At 43.6% G+C, this 21,799-nt stretch overlaps 1 protein-coding gene across 8 annotated transcripts in view; it reads left to right on the top strand.

Annotated features, from left to right (window-relative positions):
* CREB5 (cAMP responsive element binding protein 5) overlaps positions 1 to 21,799 on the top strand; it is a 264,799-nt gene that overhangs the window by 60,926 nt on the left and 182,074 nt on the right. For 7 of the 8 annotated variants that reach the window (XM_083578731.1, XM_083578734.1, XM_083578732.1 and 4 more), the window contains exons 3-5: positions 1,433 to 1,504; positions 3,170 to 3,263; positions 16,292 to 16,413. In XM_083578731.1, coding sequence (XP_083434857.1) covers positions 1,451 to 1,504; positions 3,170 to 3,263; positions 16,292 to 16,413 — 270 coding nt within the window. In that variant the 5' untranslated portion in view covers positions 1,433 to 1,450. Of the gene's footprint in view, positions 1 to 1,432; positions 1,505 to 3,169; positions 3,264 to 16,291; positions 16,414 to 21,799 lie in introns of those variants that run through there. The other variant, XM_083578736.1, reaches the window with a different exon arrangement.

The following is a 21,799-nucleotide window of genomic DNA, read 5'->3' as shown; positions in this document are numbered from 1 at the left end:
CAATTGAAGCTTATGTAAACCCCCCCCAAAGAACTTAATTTTGCAAGCAGCCGTCTCGGGCCCACCTGGGTTCTAGATACAAGTACTAAGTCATCAGCATACAATAATACTGAGAGTTTTTGGTCGAGAATTGTGACAGGGGCAAACTGTAGGCCCTCCAGTTCTTTAACCATGTCATTAATATAAAAATTAAACAGGAAAGGTGCCAAAATGCTCCTGCTCAACATTCCAAAATATATAGTATATTCTTAATGTTGCCATGGGGGGGGGAATAATTTCAAATTATTCTTTTAGCTCTTCCCCCTTCTTCCTGTTCTGAAGTCACATTATAAGAAAAAGAGATGGATGCAGTGGCTCGGTTGTCAGGTTGTGTAAAGTCTGTTTTCTCCCCTCATCCACAATGTGGGGGCAGAATGATGGAACGTTATTTTCAATAAATTAATGCAAAGGACAACAGATGGATTATATATGCTTCGTTTGTTCTTGCAAAATGGTTCTTGTATACCTTCAGAGGTTATTTCCTTAAACTCATTATTTGGACAGCACAGGTTCGATCTGTTATAGAGGAAGTGCCTGTGGACCCAATCCTATATTGGAATGGATCAAATCTAAAAGAGTGCTTTCCCCAATATCAACCATCTTCAGCCCTATGATCAGCAAAGGAGGCTCAGTTGGTGGTTGGTGGTGACCCATAGCTAGGCCTTCTTGGTGGTGGTCCCCAACTTTTGCAGTGCCCTCCCTTGTGAAGTGCTTCCATTTCCTTTTAGGAGAAATTTAAAAAGATTCCTGTTTACTCATACATTTGATTATTAGTTAGGGAATACCTAACTGATTTTAGGAGTTTTAAATTTTCTTTTTAGAAGGTTGTTTTTAAACTGTTTTATAGCAGCTGTTTCTTTAGAACTGTTTTTAGAGGTTTTCATTGTATTGTTTGATGATCGCCATCCTGGGCTCATTTGGAGGAAGGTGCAGAATATAAGTTTAATAAATACATCAATAAATAATATTTAATCTTATCTTCTTAATACTTAATCAGTGCTCAAGATAATCACTTCAGAGTCTTAGAAAAGGCTCTTAAGCATTATGTTTGAAGTGATAATCACTAGAAGAGGCAAAGGTAAAAAGGTATACAGTATTTAATTTGTGATATTTCTGAATAGCATTGGTAGTATTATCTAATAATAACACTGAGAATAATTTTTCTCCATATAGAAACTTCCTCTGACAGGATAATTCTGTCTTCGTTTTAAGTGCACAAATATGCTCTGGAAGGGTCTGAAAGACACTAGGAAGTTTGATTTTAGAAGTTAAGGGTGGGTGGTAAAGTTTCTGTGTGTTGTTGATGTTTTTTTACGGGGGGCCAGGTAACTATACTTTCTATGTTTTCTGAAGTTTAGGGGTTCCCTTTCCCTCCTTTCCTTTTAACATGTAGATTCATGAGGAATCAAAGATGAATTTGGAACAGGAGAGGCCTTTTGTCTGCAGTGCCCCAGGCTGCTCACAGGTGAGTTGAATGGCTAGGAATACAAACCAAGTCTATAGTTGTAGCATAACTTCTTCTGGTGTATGAACATGTATCTGGTCTTTTATACATTTATTACGGATTTTTAAAGGCTGTTTGATATTGCTTGGATATTTTGTTTTAGATGTTGCTGTTATTGTATATACTAGTGGTTCCCAATTGGTGGCCTGCGGGCCTCAGGGGGTCCGCCTAACCCACCCAGGGAGTCCATGGCACATACCCATCAACTGTCCAGGGCATGTCATTTTGGGGGACCATGCTCATGCAGGAGTACAGCCCAGAAGACACGCATCCTGGTTTTGTGCTGGGACATGTTGGAGGGCATGGTGACACCATTCACCTAACCAAAACTGCCACAGAGATTCCAACATTTTCAAAAGCCATTGCTTGGCTTTTGAAAAACAGGAGGTCCGCGGCACTTAGCTAATTGGGAACCACTGATAGAAACTATATTTAGGATCCTGCAGCACGACCCCAAAGATCCTGTGGCGCTGTGGGTTAAACCACAGAGCCTAGAGCTTGCCAATCAGAAGGTTGGCGGTTCGAATCCCTGCGACGGGGTGAGCTCCTGTTACTCGGTCCCTGCTCCTGCCAACCTAGCAGTTCAAAAGCACGTCAAAGTGCAAGTAGATAAAATAAGTACCGCTCCAGCGGGAAGGTAAATGGTGTTTCCGTGTGCTGCTGTGGTTTGCCAGAAGCGGCTTAGACATGCTGGCCACGTGACCCAGAAGCTGTATGCCGGCTCCCTTGGCCAATAAAGTGAGATGTGCGCCGCAACCCCAGAGTTGTCCGCGACTGGACCTAATGGTCAGGGGCCCCTTTACCTTTTACCACCACCCCAAAGATCCTGTGGGAGGAAGGGCAAGATAGAAATAATAAATAAATAAAGCCACGTAACACAATTATGTAGCTAAGCTATACAGCTGTCACTAGTCCAGTGAATATATGCTTTACATTTTGCATATGTTTTTATTCTCTGTAAACTGCTTTGAGACCCAGATGAAATGAAAAGCAGAGCAAACCTTTTAATAAATAAGAAAAATAAAATAAAATAACTCCAGCCCTTTGGAGACATCTTGCGCAGTAATAACAAGTGGTTCCTGAAACAACATTTTACAGTGTGGAGTCATAATCTGGTTTCCCAAAATAATCTGCATTCTAATATTAATTGAGCTGTTTGGGGCTTTTCCTTCCCCTTAGGATTCTCTATGGCCTTATAATTATTATGGCAAACGTTGGCATTCCCATGGGTTTTATGTTCATTGATGGTGGCATTTTGGCTGCTTTGATACCAACACTGAAATATAACTATTAATATTTATGATGATATCTATAGACTATTGTCTAAGCACACCTTGAAAAGTATAGAGAAAGGGGAGGGAGAACCAAAATATCCACTAACCACCAAAGCAACCACCACTAGAGAAATACATTTGTGTGTGCCTTTATCCTTATAGAAAATAGGTTCTCTTAAATGATGGGTAAAGATTAATTTTACTCATTGCATCATTGGCGTCCACCCCTTCCCACATCCTTACCATGTTGTCGTAATGCCTGAACCAGTTACCTTAAGAACAAAAATAATGTCCTTTGCCAGACCTATATTCAGAAACGAAATCTTTCCTTCCTTTTGTGTTTGCTTGGCAGCGTTTTCCAACAGAGGATCACCTGATGATTCACAGGCACAAACATGAAATGACTTTGAAGTTTCCTTCACTGAAAACAGATAACATGTTATCAGGTAAGAAGATAGGAAAAACAATCGGTTGTCAATTCTGATGTGGATAAGGATAAACATTAGTTTCGTGCCAAGGCTCCCCACCCCACCCCATTGCCCCATCTACCAGGAATAAGCAGACAAGACACATTAGAATTTGGGTCAAATAAGGCTACAACTTTACTGATTACGGGTGCCAGAAGCTTGGCATAGGCATTGGGTATAACCATTGACTTCTGGAAGCACCTGGGTCCACCTGAGAGCAGGGCCATCCTATGACCTATGTCAAAAAGGAATGCCCCTGAGAGATCGCTGTCTTGAGGAGTGATTTGTTCCTAGCTCCCAGCTGGGCATCAGGATGGAAGCAATTCCTCTTGGATCCCTTTAACAGGATACTGTTTCCCTCGGAGGCGCAGACAGAGGCTAAACCTCCCTTCCAACCAAGGCTTACCTGAACTGCCAAGTTGTAATGGTTGCTATGAGGTAGGCAAAACTGCCAGACAACAAGCCAATTGGTCAGATGGAAAAAAAAATCCTGCTTGGCTTTGAAGATGGCAGCCAACGAGGTCCATAGCAAGGTCAAGGACAAACAAGAAAACCAATATACAAAGGGAGGGAGAGTGGGAGATCTGGTGAATAACTGGGCGCCAAGGCCAGGATGGGCTGCTTTTTATTCCCCAGGAGTGGACCCAAGGGAAGCCTTCTGCTCCATTAGGCCCGCCCCTTGGGAAAGGCCCACCTTCCAGCCTGCCTGCTATTGGTCAATTGCACAGGCAGGCTTGGATTTGAGGTTCCAGCAGGCGAGACAGATTAGCCCCAATGTTCAGGACTCAGTGCTGGATCACAATGAGGGGTGCTGGCCCACAATGCTGTCACACCTTGGATGGTAAATGTTCATTTCGTTGTTTAGTTATGTTCTCAAGATGCAAAAGGCAAACCACAGCCAATTCACATTTTCCCAACTGAGTGTGTGATAAATTAAATAGGCACAGTCCTGTTTGAGGAGTTCTGTGGTGAGTCAAAAGTGTTGCTCCTGCCCTGTGATGCTTAGTTGTGTGTTGTTTCTTCCAGTGTTTTGTTCTTTGACAGCACAAACTGGTACAGTGTTGAAGAAGCCTGAACCATTTCCCATGTTTTTGTTTTGTTTTTTTGCACTAATGTACCTTTGCTATACATGCTTCATCCTCCAAGAGACATAAATATGGGAAATTGTGCTGTTTTCTCCACTTTCTAATTTTCCAACCTTTGCAGCTATGTTATCAAACAAACAAAAATTCAGAAACAAACTATGTGCAATTGAGCAATATATATAATTTGCACCATGTGGGGAAAAGCTGAGGAAGGGCAGGGACATGACATAGGTTTACAAAAGTATGTGTGATGTGGAGAAAGCAGATAGGGAGACATTTTTCTTCCTCTTTCATAATACTAGAACCTGGAGTTATCTAATGGAGCAAAAGGATGGGAGAGTCAGAACAGATGAAAGAAAGTGCTTCTTCTGCAACACAGAGTGTGGTTAAGTTATGCAAAATCAGGTGATGGCCAGCAACTTGGAGAACATTGAAAGGGAATTAGGCAAAATTTGTGGAGGATAAGGCTTTTTACGGTTGATAGTCATTGTGGCTAAATAAAACCTTCAAGATTAGAGAAAGCAACATGCCTCTGGTACCAATTGCTGCAAAAGGTCAGTAAGAGAGGACTGGTCTACCCATAGAAATCTGGTTGATCACTGTGGAAAACAGGATACCAAACTTTGTTCTCATCCAGAAGGGGTCTTCTTATGTTACAGCTGTCTCTAATTGCCTTTCCCCATTTTTTGTATGAGAAGCAGAGGTTCTTTTTATTTAAAAAAACATATATTTTTATTGGCTTTTATAATTTTACAAAGCTAAAAATGAAAACAGTAAGTAAGACGTAATAACAAAAAAAGAACATCCCATATTCCCCATCCTCCCACCTCCCTAGCCCTCAGTGGTACAGTTAGATTACAGTGGAACCTCGGGTTGCGAACGTGATCCGTGCGGGAGGCACGTTCACAACCCGCAGCGTTCGCAACCCGCAGCGCCGCATCTGTGAAGATGCGATTTGGCACTTTTGCGCATGCGCAAAGCGCCAAAACCCAAAAATAACCCGTTCCGGTACTTCCGGGTTCAGCATGGTCCGTAACCCAAAAACACACAACCCGCAGCATTCGCAACCCAAGGTCTGACTGTATAACTCAGTTAAGAAATCTTAAGCTTAAGCTTATAGACTGGCTGATTCTGGAGAGCTCAGCTGGTTAGATCATGGTGCTGATAACGCCAAGGTTGCAGGTTCAATCCTCATGCAGGACAACTGCAAGTTCCTGCATTGCATGAAGTTGGACTAGATGATCCTTGCGGTCCCTTCCAACTGTACAGTTCTATGATTCTATGACAGTTTCATTGTGCAACTTGGAGTAATCAGAAGGAGTTCAGGGGGAGTTTTGTGTATCCATTGTAGTGGAGATAAAGAAGAGCTAGGTGGACAAGATGAGCCTTTGGCTCTTTGGTAGGGCTCTTCTTACAAGGGATGCTACTTGTATACAGCAGGCACTCCCTCAATATATAACCCCCCTCCCAAAGCATGGTGGGTGAGGTCCAACGCTGAGGGCCTTCTGGCGGTTCCCTCGCTGCGAGAAGCCAAGTTACAGGGAAGAGGGCCTTCTCAGTAGTGGCACCCACCCTGTGGAATGCCCTCCCACCAGATGTCAAAGAGAAAAATAACTACCAAACTTTTAGAAGACATCTGAAGGCAGCCCTGTTTAGAGAAGCTTTTAATGTTTAATAGGTTATTGTATTTTAGTGTTTTGTTGGAAGTCGCCCAGAGTGGCTGGGGTAACCCAGCCAGATGGGCGGGGTATAAATAATAAATTATTATTATTATTATTATTATTATTATTATTATTATTATTATTAGTGTTAAGTTGTGGGTGAACATATCAGACGACACAGTGATTCTTCAAACAGCTCTTGTTTATTCACAGGCCAGGACAGAACTGAACTGAAGGGTTCAGTCAGCCTGCTTATATAGAGCTGCAGTACAACATTAATGTAACAACTTTCTAAAACTATCCAATCACTGAACGTCACTTTCGATCCCTTATTTGCATAACTATCTACAGTATCCCCCTGCTGGCCCAGGATGAGAACTTCAGTACATAACAATTATAGCAGGATGCAGTAGTGGGTGACTGGCCCTGCTCTCCCCCTCTGTACAGTTCTTAAAGGTGTGAAGGAATACCCAAATGGGGCTAAAGGAAACAAGGCATTTAAGCTCATGGCTGCCCCAGCTTTTCCATCTTCCCAATGTCAACATTTGTTTGCAAAGAGCTCTAGTTCTTTCTTCCTTGGGTCTAACATTGAACTAGGGGGGTGGAATCAGACCACTGAGAATGTCGAAAGCTGCTTCTAGGTGGACATTTCAGTGCACACTTCACACCAGACATTTAAAGCGCATTTATTCCACTTTAACGGCCGTGGCTTCCCCCAAAGAATTCTGGGAATTGTATGTCACCCCCCTCACAAAAGTACAATTCACAGCACCCTTAACAAACTACAGTTCCCGCGATTATTTGAGGAAAACAATGTTGTTGAGATGCATGGTGTGGATGTAACCCCTTCAGAGTCAACTTGCCACCCCCCCAGCACCTGCTCCTCAGGAATTCCTTTAAGTCCTGTGGAGAGAGGAGTTTTCTGAGGTGAAAAGAGAATCTCTGAGGGAACTGGCAGAGGTGGAGACTGTCCTCAAGAGCACATCTGTGAAAATTTTGCATAGTTACATAGACACTTGTAAAAACAACTACACACAAAACCCTAACTAGCAGAGGGAAAAGCTTGGAATCAGAAGCAATAAAAGTCCTTGAAACACTCTGTATAACTGTTTATACTGCAGACAGTATGTAATCTCTGAGCCATGTCAGTGGCTTTTAAAAATCATTAACACTCACAGAATAATTCAGCAGAGTTTGGGAAGACGTCTGCAGTGGGATAACAGTTTTCACAGACTCTCATACTGCCCTTCCTGAGTTGGATTGAGGCTCATCCGCTGAATTATAAAGGGATCTTTTGTATGTTTTCCCTCTTGTATTCCTTTCTGCTGGTTCTGTGTTTTCTCACTTCCCCTGATGGATGTCTTTTTCCTGGGTGCCGCATTTGTACAAAGTTATTCAAAGTAAGGGAGGATGAGGTGAAGTACATGTTACAGGATTGGCTTCAGGGAGATGATTCAGATTGCTCATCCCATTTAGGGAATCACCTCCTCTAAATGTAAAATAAATGCTGCAAGTGTATTGCCAAAATGCCACGGGTGAATACACATCAGAAGACGGAAATGTAATTGTGATAGGTATAATGTCTTAATGCATTTATCCCATAGGGCACCTGTTTTATGCAATGCTAAATGAGGTACTTTCCATTTATTTAAACAACACAAAGGCTAGGTTTGTAAGTGTGAGCCGGTTGAGAGTCACCCATTGGATGCGGGGGAAGAATTCAGACATCATTCTGGCCATAAACAGTGTCTCTCACACTGTAGTACTATGGCAACAGTCCCCATACCAGTCACATTTCTTTCCACAATTTTAAAGCTTTCACAAAATTGAGTGCAATTTAAAATTTCAATAATTCCAGGATACAATTTTTTTAAATTTCAAGTTTGGCTTCTGACATTTGACTCTGAGGGACAGAAAAATATCTTCTCCCTCTCATGATGCTAGAACCCAGGCCATTGATTGAAGATGAACGGTGGAAGATTCGGACAAACAAAAGGACGTGCACTTCTTCGCAAAGCACATGGCTAAACTACGGATTTTGTGACCAGATGAGGGCCACCAACCGGGATGTCTTTAAAGCAGCCTTTCTCAACCTGTGGGTCCCCAAATGTTGTTGGACTACAACTCCCATCATCCCTAGCTAGCAAGGCCAGAGCTCAGGGATGATGGGAGTTGTAGTCCAACAACACCTGGGGACCCACAGGCAGTGGCGTAGTGTGGGGGGTGCAGGGGGGACCGGTCACACCGGGTGCAACATCTGGGGGTTAGGGGGCGCAAATCCACGGGTTAGGGGGCGCAAATTACTTGCCTTGCCCCGGGTGCTGACAACCCACGCTACGCCACTGCCCACAGGTTGAGAACCGCTGCTTTAAAGGGAGATTTGACAGATCCATAGAGCATAAGGCTATCAACAGCTGCTAGTCATGATGGCATGTTTTAACTCTATGCTACTGAGAATTGCAAGTGGAAAGAATGCTGTTGCCTTCATGCACTGTTTGTGGGCTGCTGGTTGGCCACTGTGAGAACAGGGTGCTGGAGTAGACAGACATTTGGTCTGACCCAGCAGTCATAGAATGATAGAATTGTAGAGTTGGAAAGGACCCCATGGGCCATCTAGTCTAACCCCCTGGAATGCAGGAATCTCAGCTAAAGCATCCATGACAGATGGCCACCAACTTCTGTTTAAAAACCTCCCAGGAAGGAGAGTCTACAACCTCCCAAGGGAGACCGTTCCACTGTCTTCTTATGTGCTATAATAATAATAATAATATAATAATAATAATAATTTATTATTTATACCCCGCCCATCTGGCTGAGTTTCCCCAGCCACTCTGGGCGGCTCCCCATCGAGTGTTAAAAACAATACAGCAATACAGTTCTTACGATATATATATTTTTAAAAATCACACATCTCGATGATTTTTTAAAAAAAGCAATAATGGCACCATACTCAGTAATTTTATGCTTTGTTTTTATCTAAAATCCTCACATTAAATATAATTGGAATTGTTGGACAAAAGTCAAACTAGGAGAATTTTTGCAAAAACACATTTGAACTATGACAGTTTGCTTGAGGATATTTTTCCCCCTCCAAGTTCAGCTCTAATCTTGTTTGTTAGTTATGCATCGAGCCATTGCTGAGTGATCAGTAAGCTTAGCCTACAGCATTGGATAAGACCCAAACTAGCACAAATCAGGACTGGGGCATGAATGGTGCGAGCAGCTCAAAGAAAGAGTGGCAATATCTCTTCACCCTTTCTTGCAGCACCATGGCCTTTTCCTATAGGTCAACCTTTTTAAATGATGGCAGTCACAGCCCCAATCAGAGGACTTACCCAGTCCCCGACCCCCACTACCTAAATACCGTATTTTTCGCTCTATAAGACGCACCAGACCACAAGACGCACCTAGTTTTTAGAGGAGGAAAACAAGAAAAAAATATCCTGAATCTCAGAAGCCAGAACAGCAAGAGGGATCGCTGCACAGTGAAAGCAGCAATTCCTCTTGCTGTTCTGGCTTCTGGGATAGCTGTGCAGCCTGCATTCGCTCCATAAGACGCACACACATTCCCCCTTACTTTTTAGGAGGGAAAAAGTGAGTCTTATAGAGCAAAAAATACGGTAGGCTTAGAATTTAGGCTGTATTCTTAGACACCTACTGGGACTGATCCCATTGGCCTCTAGAACTTTCTTCCAAATAAACATGTTTAGTTTTACACTGTGTGTGTGTGTGTGTGTGTGTGTGTGTGTGTATACATACAGTGGTACCTCGGGTTAAGTACTTAATTCGTTCCGGAGGTCCGTTCTTAACCTGAAACTGTTCTTAACCTGAAGCACCACTTTAGCTAATGGGGCCTCCCGCTGCCAGAGCACGATTTCCATTCTCAACCTGAAGCAAAGTTCTTAACCCGAGGTAATATTTCTGGGTTAGCGGAGTCTGTAACCTGAAGCGTATGTAACCTGAAGCGTATGTAACCCGAGGTACCACTGTGTGTGTGTGTGTGTGTGTGTGTGTGTGTATACATACAGTGGTACCTCAGGTTAAGTACTTAATTCGTTCCGGAGGTCCGTTCTTAACCTGAAGCTGTTCTTAACCTGAAGCACCACTTTAGCTAATGGGGCCTCCCGCTGCCAGAGCACAATTTCCGTTCTCAACCTGAAGCAAAGTTCTTAACCCGAGGTAATATTTCTGGGTTAGCGGAGTCTGTAACCTGAAGCATATGTAACCTGAAGCGTATGTAACCCGAGGTACCACTGTGTGTGTGTGTGTGTGTGTGTGTGTGTGTGTATGTATAAAGTGTGTTCTGAGTGAGGAATAAGCCAATTACACTGAACCAGGTCATCCCTGTGGGATTGTACAGTACAGTATTTAGGAAACAAAGATACGTTTGCTTGATCTAGTTTAACATCAGGTTAGTCAGCCTGTAATTTAGGATGCATCTGTTTTTTCCCCACTCTCATCTCATTAGTTTTTGCTCTGACAGAGAAGCTGTCAGGGGGGAAAAAACCTGTTTCGTCACCCACCTAGCCCCTCAGGAAATCTGAATTCCTTAAAGTTAGATGGTTTATTCTAAGATTTTCTAATGAAAAAGAGAAATGATATATGAGTGGGAGAGACTTTCCCCTTTAGACATGCTTTCCCATCAGGCATTCATCTTTTCCACCCCCTTCCCTTCCTTGTTTTTCTGGCAAAGTTATTTCATGTCATCTGCATTTGAAAAGATTGTAGCCATAGTTGCCCCATAGCAAACCCAGGTGCAGTATGCTTAAACTTCATTAAATTCCCCCACCCACCACTTACTTTTTTCATACATTACATACATTACATTCATACATTAGCCATGTTCTTACCAGGGAGCAGTTTATTCCACACACACACGCCCTGCTCCCAGTAATATGTATTAAGATCAGATACTGGCAGAAGTGAACAGCAAGAAACCAGTGAAAAGCAGTTTCAAACAAAAAAAAGGGGATGGGGAGGATTTTTCTTTACATAATCATGGCAAACAGGTATGTACTCTTCTATGAAAATACAACAGCCCTAATAATAATAATAGGAGACGCGGGTGGCGCTGTGGGTTAAACCACAGAGCCTACGACTTGCCGGTTGGTGGTTCGAATCCCTGTGATGGGGTGAGTTCCTGTTGCTCGGTCCCTGCTCCTGCCAACCTAGCAGTTCGAAAGCACGTCAAAGTGCAAGTAGATAAATAGGTACCGCTCCGGCGGGAAGGTAAACGGTGTTTCCGTGCGCTGCTCTGGTTCGCCAGAAGCAGTTTAGTCATGCTGGCCACATGACCCGGAAGCTGTACGCCGGCTCCCTCGGCCAATAAAGCGAGATGAGCGCCGCAACCCCAGAGTCGGTCACGACTGGACCTAATGGTCAGGGGTCCCTTTACCTTTAATAATAATAATAATAATAATAATAATAATAATAATAATGTTATTTATGCTCCGCCCATCTGGCTGGGATGGAGCAGCCTTCCCTCAGACTCCTAGAAGGTTCAAGCTACAATTCACATTAACCTTGACCATTGGACTTGAGCGAAGTTGATGGGAGTTGTAGTCCAAAACATATGGGTGCCCCCAGTGCCAGAATCCTGCCTCCTACAGCCATGCCTTTGCCATAGCCTGGAACTCCCACATGAGCCAAGCCCCTCAAAAAGGGCTTAAGGGCTCTTCCACTCCGTGTGAATAATAGCTCTGGCAGAAGCTTTCCTTTAGGCACTTCAATGGTTCATAACCATTTCCCTGTGTCTTGGCTTCTGCAGCAGAACTGCATTGTAAAGGAAGGTGCCATGCCAAACCTACTCCTACTGTTGACTCTGCAGGGGAGATTGTCACAGAGTCCTTTGCCTTTGTTTCAGCTTGGAAGAGTGAGTGCCTAATAGACTCCGAGCCTAGATGGGCTGTAGATCCAGTGGCGTAGCGTGGGGGGTGCAGGGGGGCCGGCCGCACCGGGCGCAACATCTGGGGGTTAGGGTTAGGGGGCGCAAATCCATGGGTTAGGGGCGCAAATCCATGGGTTAGGGGGTGCAAATCCACGGGTTAGGGGGCGCAAATTACTTGCCTTGCCCTGGGTGCTGACAACCCACGCTACGCCACTGTGTAGATCAGAAGTTGTGCTAGGGACCAGAAGGTAAAAAACATTGATTTAGTCAGGGCCTCCCATCGTCTGTCTAGCCTGGAAGCATTAACCACAAGGATTGGGGCTATCAAATTGTAAATGGCCTTGGCACTACCAGTTGCAACCAGTGACATGAAAACTCGTCACCGGTTACCCAAATTCCATGTGATGATGGCTCATAGAATGCCTTCTACTAACAGGCTGGTGGTTTTGTTCTTGTTTTGGTAGCATCACCATGACAATTATATCCTTAGTACTTTGGGTTCCTGGGACGCGGGTGGCGCTGTGGGTTAAACCACAGAGCCTAGGACTTGCCAATCAGAAGGTCGGCGGTTTGAATCCCCGCAATGACAGGCTGAGCTCCCGTTGCTCGGTCCCTGCTCCTGCCAACCTAGCAATTCGAAAGCATGTCAAAGTGCAAGTAGATAAATAGGTACCGCTTCGGCGGGAAGGTAAACGGCGTTTCCATGCGCTGCGCTGGTTCGCCAGAAGCGGCTTAGTCATGCTGGCCACATGACCCGGAAGCTGTACGCCGGCTCCCTCGGCCAATAAAGCGAGATAAGCGCCACAACCCCAGAGTCGGTCACGACTGGACCTAATGGTCAGGGGTCCCTTTACCTTTACTTTGGGTTCCTGGGACTATTTAAGCTTAGGAATAGGAAACCTGGTGAGCACCAACATGACCAGCGGTCAGGGATAATGGGAGTTGTAGTCCATCAGTATATGGAGGGCAAAAGGTTCCCTATCTCTGAATAAGGTTACCCTGCTAGGAAACAAGATGACAAGACAATGTCAGCCTTCATGCTCAGTGATCAATCTGGTGCACAGCTGAGGAGTCTTCAGATGCTTAGCTTGATGAGTAGAAACTTTCTCTTTCAGCTGGGACCGTGTTATCCACCCACAGCAGTATAAAACATTCCAGAAATGTTAAATGCAAATACATATTACACACCCCTTCAACTGGCACTGTCAGGGCCTTAATCCCTTAAGATCATGATTGTAAACAACAGGTAAAAATAAAGCTCATTCAAGTTGGCTATGGGTTTTAGTGTGTTTTTGGTTAACTGTGCAGTAAGGCAATTCTGCTACATGCAATCTAATCCTTCTATGCTCATGTTTTCTGGGGTATTAAGGCAACCCCTCACAACCCACCAGCTGCCCGGGACACAGATTGTCTAATACACTTGAGTAATGATGTGACAAGTCGGTGGAAATAAAAACTTTGTCAAAATAAAAAAGGAAAAGAAAGTGAGAGAGATCTGAACCCCTCTGTGGTGTGATAGGCAGCCTTTGTTTCAGCTCTCGTATTGCTCCTAGTTCTCTGATTTTGTTATCATTGCATGGAAGTAAAACATGGCTAATATATAACTTCACTGAAGCGCTCCAGCTGAACAAGCCAAATTCCTGTTATTAAATGTACAGCAGACTAAACAGTTTTGTTAAATATCAGGCATCAAATTACACCCTTTGGATCTCTGCTTGTCACATATCCACACTGTAGATTAATCACATTTGTTATGGTTTAGTTTGAAAGACTTTGATTTTTTTTAAAAGAAGAAGAAGAAGAAAATCTATAGCTATTCTCTGAAGCTGTTTGTTATTGCTAAGCAATACCATTTTTAAAAAATGGTCTGACAAATAATATTTAAAAACCCATATTTTGCTTAACAAGTCTGATGTATGATTGAAATAATACAGTTCCTTTCCGCTTTCTAAGGATCCGTTAAGCTTAGAGTTCCTTCATAGAAGCAAACATCTTTAAGTTAGAGTCCGTCTTGAAAAATGTTGCATGCTGTGGTTCACTTTTTAATATATGCATATAATATTGTGCTATTCTTTACAAACAGTTAGGAAAATCTCTTGTTTTCTATAAAAGGCTCTGGGACCACTCAAACAATCTACAGCCGTAGGTGTTTCCTGAAAGCCTTTGGTGGTGTTAAACATTGTACAGCACTCTTTCATTCAGGACAAAATTGCTCATATAACTCAGAATGTAGAATGAACCCCCTCCCACACACACACTATTGTTGCAATCAGCTCCTTTTGTTCTTTAATGTTCGTTAAAAATACTAGAGCAGCTGAATGAATAGCAGGCAGAGGGTGTGATATTTTATTGGTTGCAGTGGTCCCAGATAAATTAGCCTAACTGATCAAGTTGCATTGGCTTCACACACATTAAGAGCAAACTGGGCATAAGAAAAGGAGATATGTAGGTATTGCAGCAGGTTCATTGACACTTATGGACTCTCACTGGCAAGCTGTCATTCTCTATATAAATTTTATTATTATTAGTTTTAAAAAAAAATTGTGGTTTTAACATTTGTTCATCCTCCTCTATTTCACCAGTTCCTTAGTTTAATAGATTAACACACCAACGTGGGGATACAGGGCATAGCCCGTAAATGGCTGTGCTCTTTTATCTCTGGTCGGGGACAGAGGGTGGCGCTAGGGAGGGAGATGTCGTCGCGCCACTCCTTGGTGTGTGGAGTGCCACAGGGCGCAATCCTCTCCCCGATGCTTTTTAACATCTTTCTGCGCCCCCTTGCCCAGATTGTCTGGAGCTTTGGGCTGGGCTGTCACGAATATGCTGATGACACTCAGCTCTATATGCTGATGGATGGCCATGTATAAGACGCCCCCTATTTTGGGGGACTCAGATTTAAGAAAATCCACCCTCAGCACTATCTATGTATAAGACACCCCCTAATTTTGGACATTATTTTTAAGGGGGAAAACCTAGCCTTATACACGGGAAAATACGGTAGTTATGGTAGGAAAGATGCAAACACTTTTCTTCTCCATAATGCTATGCACACAGAGAACAAAAAGTCACCCATGTGACATAAACCTAACCTAGCTGCTCCTGCTCTTATTTCCCATGCTATATTTGCTAAGTACAGCCCCACAGCACTGCTTTGGAGAGCCAGGATGCGGTCGTTTGAGAGAATGTTGAATCCTTTCTTCTAATGCTCCTTTCTCCAGTGTAAAACACCCTATGTGCTATTGTGTGTGTGTGTGTGTGTGTGTGAGAGAGAGAGAGAGAGAGAGAGAGAGAGAGAGATGAGTAAACATATAAGTGTGTGTGTACAGAAAGTATGTAGAATAGCCTTTCTCAACCTTGGATCCCCAGATGTTGTTGAACTACAACTCCCATCATCCCTGACCGTTGATCCTGCTAGCTAGGGATGATGGGAGTTTGGGTCCCCAACATATGGGGACCCAAAGTTGAGAAAGGCTGCTGTAGAGTGTGCTAGCTCCACCTCATCCTTCCCCGCCACTTAGGTTGCCTTCCAACCTATGGAGGCCGGTTCATTAGGACAAATAGGACACTGCCTCACCAGCCTTAGCACTGATTCTTCCAAGCCCCCCACCCCACCCCCGGCCTTTGTACGTACTTACAAGACCAGTGGGTGGACCTGCCTTGTCTGCTTCTTCCTCCTTAGTCTCAGTTTTATCCTTGTAGAAATGAGCAGAGAAGAGGATGGTGAATTAGTTGGCTCTGCCTGTCATGGGTCATGACTGCTCCTGGCTTCCCTGCCAGTCCCAATGGGGTCACCAACCACCGCTGCTTCCAGCTTCTGCCTGCCTGAAGGGGGAAGCCTCCTAAACTTGGGGACGCTTCCTGATTTTCCATGAGTGCAGAAGTTTCTGCATTTCAGACAGTTGTCTTCCATGAGAAGAAGACAGTAGAAACGGGTGGAGAAGGGTAGGTTTAACATGCTCATAAACAGTGCTCCCTTTGCTCATGTGTTTGTTTCCATCTTTGTAACACCTGAACAAACATTAAGAAATAGAAACAAAAATAAAGGATACAGCTTTCTTCGCCATCTTTTAAGGATAGCCTCCTTGCTTATTTTAGTTTAGGGATTTGGGAAGCACTATATATATATATATATATATATATATATATATATATATATGCAAATAGATCTGTTCGTCTTATACTTTTAAAAACTTTTTTTTAAAAAAAAAACTTTATGGGAGTTGCCTCTGGTATAATGTACACAAAATAATGATGGCTTCTCTACATTGGTTTTGCATCTTGTTATATTAATATGCTGAAATATATTATGTTACAATACCTTGTTCTTAACTGCAAAAAATACCCACTGCAGTTCCTTTTGATATTTCTCCTCAGACCAAACTCCGACACCAACCCGGTTCCTAAAGAATTGTGATGACGTGGGACTCTTCAATGATATAGACTGTTCCTTAGAGCATGAGTTTAGAAAGGCACAAGAAGAAGAGAACAATAAAAGGGTATGACTTTGTAGTATGGAAACATGCCCCCCCCCCGCCCCTTCCGATATGCTGTGTGAAAGCAGAGAGAACACTATGACATGACTGAGGGGGAAGGACACACACACAACCTTTTAGACTGGAAACTAGGTGGCACTATAGATTGTGACATGTTTTCTAGCTTGCATTAACTGCTAAAACTGAGGAGACAACCTGTGATGAAGCTACTGAAGGAGCAGACATTTACAAAGGTGATTTGAAGAGGAGGGCCACACTTAAAACAAGGGCATTTCACAAAAGGAAAGAGGGGTCGTATCAAGTGCTGTGGTTCAGCTCAGCAATGGAGCTTCACTCACCTCTCCTCTCCCCGGCTGCCCCCTGGGCACCCTCAAAATATGCTCCATAGGGCCCTCCAGAGCAGTTTTTGGGGGTGCACAGGAAGATGAGAGGAAGGGGAAGTTCTGTGCAAACTGAACTAAGTTTACAGTGATGGGGGGAACCCAGAATATATATATATATATATATATATATATATATATATATATATACACACACACACACACATACACACACACACACACACACAGTGGTACCTCGGGTTAAGTACTTAATTCATTCCAGAGGTCCGTACTTAACCTGAAACTGTTCTTAACCTGAAGCACCACTTTAGCTAATGGGGCCTCGTGCTGCTGCCGTGCTGCCGGAGCACGATTTCTGTTCTCATCCTGAAGCAAAGTTCTTAACCTGAAGCACTATTTCTGGGTTAGCAGAGTCTGCAACCTGAAGCGTATGTAACCTGAAGCGTATGTAACCCGAGGTACCACTGTACACACACACACACACACACACAAACATTTCCAGTATGTGGGACTGTACCCTAAATCTCTGAACTTTCCAAAATGTATCTGTGGTGGGCTTAAGGATACGGAAAGTTCATGATTTTTGCCCTTTTAATATACCTTAGAATCATAGAATTGTGGAGTTAAAAGAGATCCTAAGGGTCATTTGGTCCAACCTCCTGCAATTCAGGAATCTCAGCTAAAGCATCCATGGCAGAGGACCATCCAGCCTCTGCTTAAAAACCTCCAACAGAGAGTCCTCCACCTCCCAAGGGAGACCGTTCCACCTTGTGTTATATCCTGTGGTTTTGTTTCTATCTTTGCCAATTTGCAGTCAAAAATAGGTTGTAGATGCCGCTGATGTATTCAAATTAATTCTAAATCAAATTTACATCAAGGAGAGAGAATTCTAATTTATAAGCACGGTAAAATTTCCTGTATTGTTTGAAAAGGATTGTGTCTACAGTATTAGCATCATTTATTGTTTTAATTTTTACTGCAATCTATATTATTCATTCATTGGATACTATACCAGTGCTTTGCTAGTATGTAATGGGATTGTTTATTTCTTTCATAAAATTTATATGCCACTTGATTGTAGCAAAACCCTCAAAATGGTTTACAAAAAAGATGAAACAATAAAGTTGTCACTAACAAAATGACAACCGCCATTTAAAACATACAGAAAGTTAAAACGGTGTTAAATTCATACAAGCTTTCTAAACATCTGGATTGGAAGGAAGCTGCCAGTGTTGGGAAAGGGTTTGCCTGTGAGTTGGATCGCACCTGCCTGCATCTCTCCTTCCAGGTAAGTGAGCCTTTTGGGGTAGAGTAGGAATTGCTTCTGCTCTTTCGTGCCTGCGGAAGAAATGCAACAGGCATTCTGCTGGGCACAGAAAGTGGAGAAATGGAAGAGGAGGAGAGCAGCAAGGAATTGGCTGGTGATTTTTGCAGCAGCTGCCTGCAGCCTGCCCCTTCCAGCCACAACATGTGAGCACTTCCTTTGGGGTAATTATCCACCTTCTTTAAGGACGCAGAGATCCTTTGCCACGTTATCATCCAAATCATTTCCTGGGTTGGCGATGGGGAGGAAAGACAAGTTTTGTCCCAGGTGACAGCTGGGGTGTGGGTCATGCCTGATATTGTTATGCTGTAGATGTTTCCTAGTTCAATGTCCCTTGACATGGATTGCAGAAGACCTTCTGATATTGCTTTACAGTTTATGTTGGGTTATGCCTAGAGTGATTCAGATTTTTTCATATGTGCCTGAGAAGTGTTGAAGGGAAGAGAAGTGGCTTTTTAAAAACCTCAGTGACGGTACAGCCCAGGGGCGTAGGATTCCATCATAAGATGCCATGTGCTTTCATATGGTTCTACTTTCTGTTTACCCCAAAGTCTCATGTCCCTTGGCAGATTTGGGCTGTGTGAGCCAGTGTGCTAGGCTTTCAGAAGAAGGTTCGAGGCTCTGACAGGGTCTTGAGTCCTCCTTCCTCCTTCCCAAAGCCTAGTTAACACTTTCCCAGCATTGGAAAGGAGGTGGGAGGGCTCTAGGACCCTGCCAAAACCCTTGAACCACTTTCTCAAACCCAAGCACCTGCTTACCCTGCTTTGGGAAGCCAGCACGAAGGTGCTGGGCACCAAATTTTGGCCTTTGCACAGGGCACCGTATTACCCAGTTCTGCCACTGCTAGCACCCTCCACTCTGATTGCTCTGTTATTCAATGCTACATATGCTCATGAAATTTCACTCATCCATGGTTTTAGATTGGATGAAGGAACTGACCTGGTGGGAAAGGATACCATCGACTATGGTATCCTGCTGGACCATTCTACTACATGTGCCAAATTGCATGTAGCAGTTTGTGTAGAATGCAAGTATTTTATTTTATTGTGGCCCCTGGCTTCCAATTATGATGTGAACCTATTTTGCCAGGTAAATACTTGCGAGCAACAAGTCAAATCAAGAATTGTGTGCACATGAATGAACCAGTTCAATTTCAGTGTTTATTTTGATCATTCACCATTTATAGAAGGGATGGGGCACCGATGCTCCTCCAGATGTGGTTGGACTCCACTTCCCATCAGCCATAATAGTCAATACAGTGGTACCTCGGGTTAAGTACTTAATTCGTTCCGGAGGTCCGTTCTTAACCTGAAACTGTTCTTAACCTGAAGCACCACTTTATGGGGCCTCCTGCTGCCACCGCGCCGATGGAGCACGATTTCTGTTCTCATCTTGAAGCAAAGATCTTAACCTGAAGCACTATTTCTGGGTTTGCGGAGTCTGTAACCTGAAGCGTATGTAAACCTGAAGCGTATGTAACCTGAGGTACCACTGTACTCATAGGAATGTTGGGCGTTGTACACAACACTTTGCACTGGCGCTTCTCAACCTGTGGGTCCGCAGATGTTGTTGGACTACAATTCCCATCATCCCTGAGCTCTGGCCTTGCTAGCTAGGGGTGATGGGAGTTGTAGTCCAACAACATCTGGGGACCCACAGGTTGAGAAAGGCTGCTTTACACAGTGAATATAGCTACTTTCCTCCAGGAGCTTACAGTAGAAATGTTCAGCAGAGGGATCACAAAGGAGGGGAGGAAAAGTGGAGGCATTGATAAGGGGAGAAATGGGACAAACAAGCGCATGCTGCAACTGCCACCCAGCCTGGTGCCATCCAGCTTTTTTTTTACTACAACTCCCATCATCCTCTGCTAGCATGGCTTTTCTAGCTTTGACTGATGGGAATTTGGACAGCACCAGTTGGGAGAATACTCCCCTCACAGATGCGGAGCTCATACTCATAGATAAAAAATAGTTGCATTTGGGGGGCATAGTTCCTAGTTCCTTGCCCCAGATTCTAGTTTACTGACTATCAAGAAAATTAAAACTATAGCAAATTGTGTTTGATCATATAAAACGAAGGCCGCCTGGCATCCCTTTGTGACCACAGCCTGTAACTGATGGTTGCACTTTGAAAAGAATGTGTCACTCAGACTGGGCTGTCCCTCGCAGCAAGGTAGACAGTGACGGCAGATCAGGTTATCATCTAAGCCTCAAGCAACAGGTTTTAGGTTTACACTGGTCTGAGCATAAAGTATCCCAAGCATTTGTCATAGGTTATATTTGCAAGCACATGACCTTTCCTGCTGCTGGAGAAGAACTGCTGGCAAATTGACTCCAGGGCAATGAATGGAGGTCTAAGAGAATAAAGTCAAGGCTGGGGCGAGCAGTACTCCCTTTGCTACAAAACAACTGGACTGGCTCTGTTGAAACATCGGGGTATTAAACCTCACCTGCATCTATATGTGACAGAAAGAAAGTGCGAGTGGCGTCCAACCAGGAACTGTATAAGGTACTCTGTTTGATGTAGGGGTGGGTGTGTGCACATACAATGAGAGCTAGGTGTGTCTTTGAAATATATCGCACAGTAATTTACAAGTTGTTAGATGTGTCAGATGGTGATGGTGACAGCAGCAGCAGCAGTAAATAATAAATAGCAAGGATTGAGAATGAAATAGCATCTGTTCATTCCTCCACACCATGGCAAGGAACCTTATTGCCACTGCTTCCTATTGCTAGACTCCCTTGGAGATTTTGCACACTGATCTGGGAATTATTGTGACTATTGTACTCAGGAGACTATGATATGGGCAGGGGAGGGCTTTAAACTTTATCTCCACCATTGTCGCATTCAGGACCGGGTGGGAGCCTGCAACTGCTATTTACTATAAGAAACTCCATGCGATAGCTGTTTGCTTGAATAGTATTATATCTCATTTCTGCCTCGGCGCAACACTAGTAGCAGTCCTCTCCACTCCAGTCTGATTCTATGCTAACAAGTTTCAGGGGTTTATGTTTCCCAACAGCAGTTTTGCCCTGTTCCCCCAAATGGCTTAGTCAGTGCATTTGAATTAATCAGGAAATGCAGGAGAAGATATCTTGTTATATTCAAGCATTGCCACCCACTGAGATTTTGGTGGCTCTTCCCAGTGTGCCATCTGGATTGCGAGATATTCTGTAATGCTTGTGGCTGTCGCTGAGCTTTAGGAAACCTCATTCTGGAAGCACCCTTGTCGAATGTTGTCAGACTTTGTATGAACGTACAATTCCATTCTGCTTTGCCAACTAGTACATACACGCTTGTTCCAGAAGACTGTGAGTCATGCCAGTGAAAGTGATAGCAGTGTGTGTGGAGGGGGGGGTAGATTTCACTTCTAACTTGTGGTTTTTGTTAGATAATGATTCACTGTTAAGAATTCCGGAACCAGAAATACTCTAATATCTCCTTATAAGGCTGTGGTGCTAACAGTTGCCCATTAGTTGCTAGTTCTGTCTGGATGATTTTAAAATGCTGATTATCACATTTATGGGCCAGATAGAAAATTTCAAATTCTTATAAGGGAGGAACAAACAGAAATTTGAAATATCTTTTGGAGAGAGCAGACATGGTGCCACTGTTTCCTGAGAGATTCTGGAGACTGACAAACCATTAATAAGTGATTAGAAAAATGGACTGTTGTGATAAAAATGAGGAAGGGGGATGATGAATGTATTACGTTCATAGAGCT

Source organism: Podarcis filfolensis, assembly GCF_964270895.1.
Source record: "Podarcis filfolensis genome assembly, chromosome: 12".
Taxonomy (NCBI): Eukaryota; Metazoa; Chordata; class Lepidosauria; order Squamata; family Lacertidae; genus Podarcis; species Podarcis filfolensis.
This window is presented reverse-complemented; position numbering and strand designations above follow the sequence as displayed.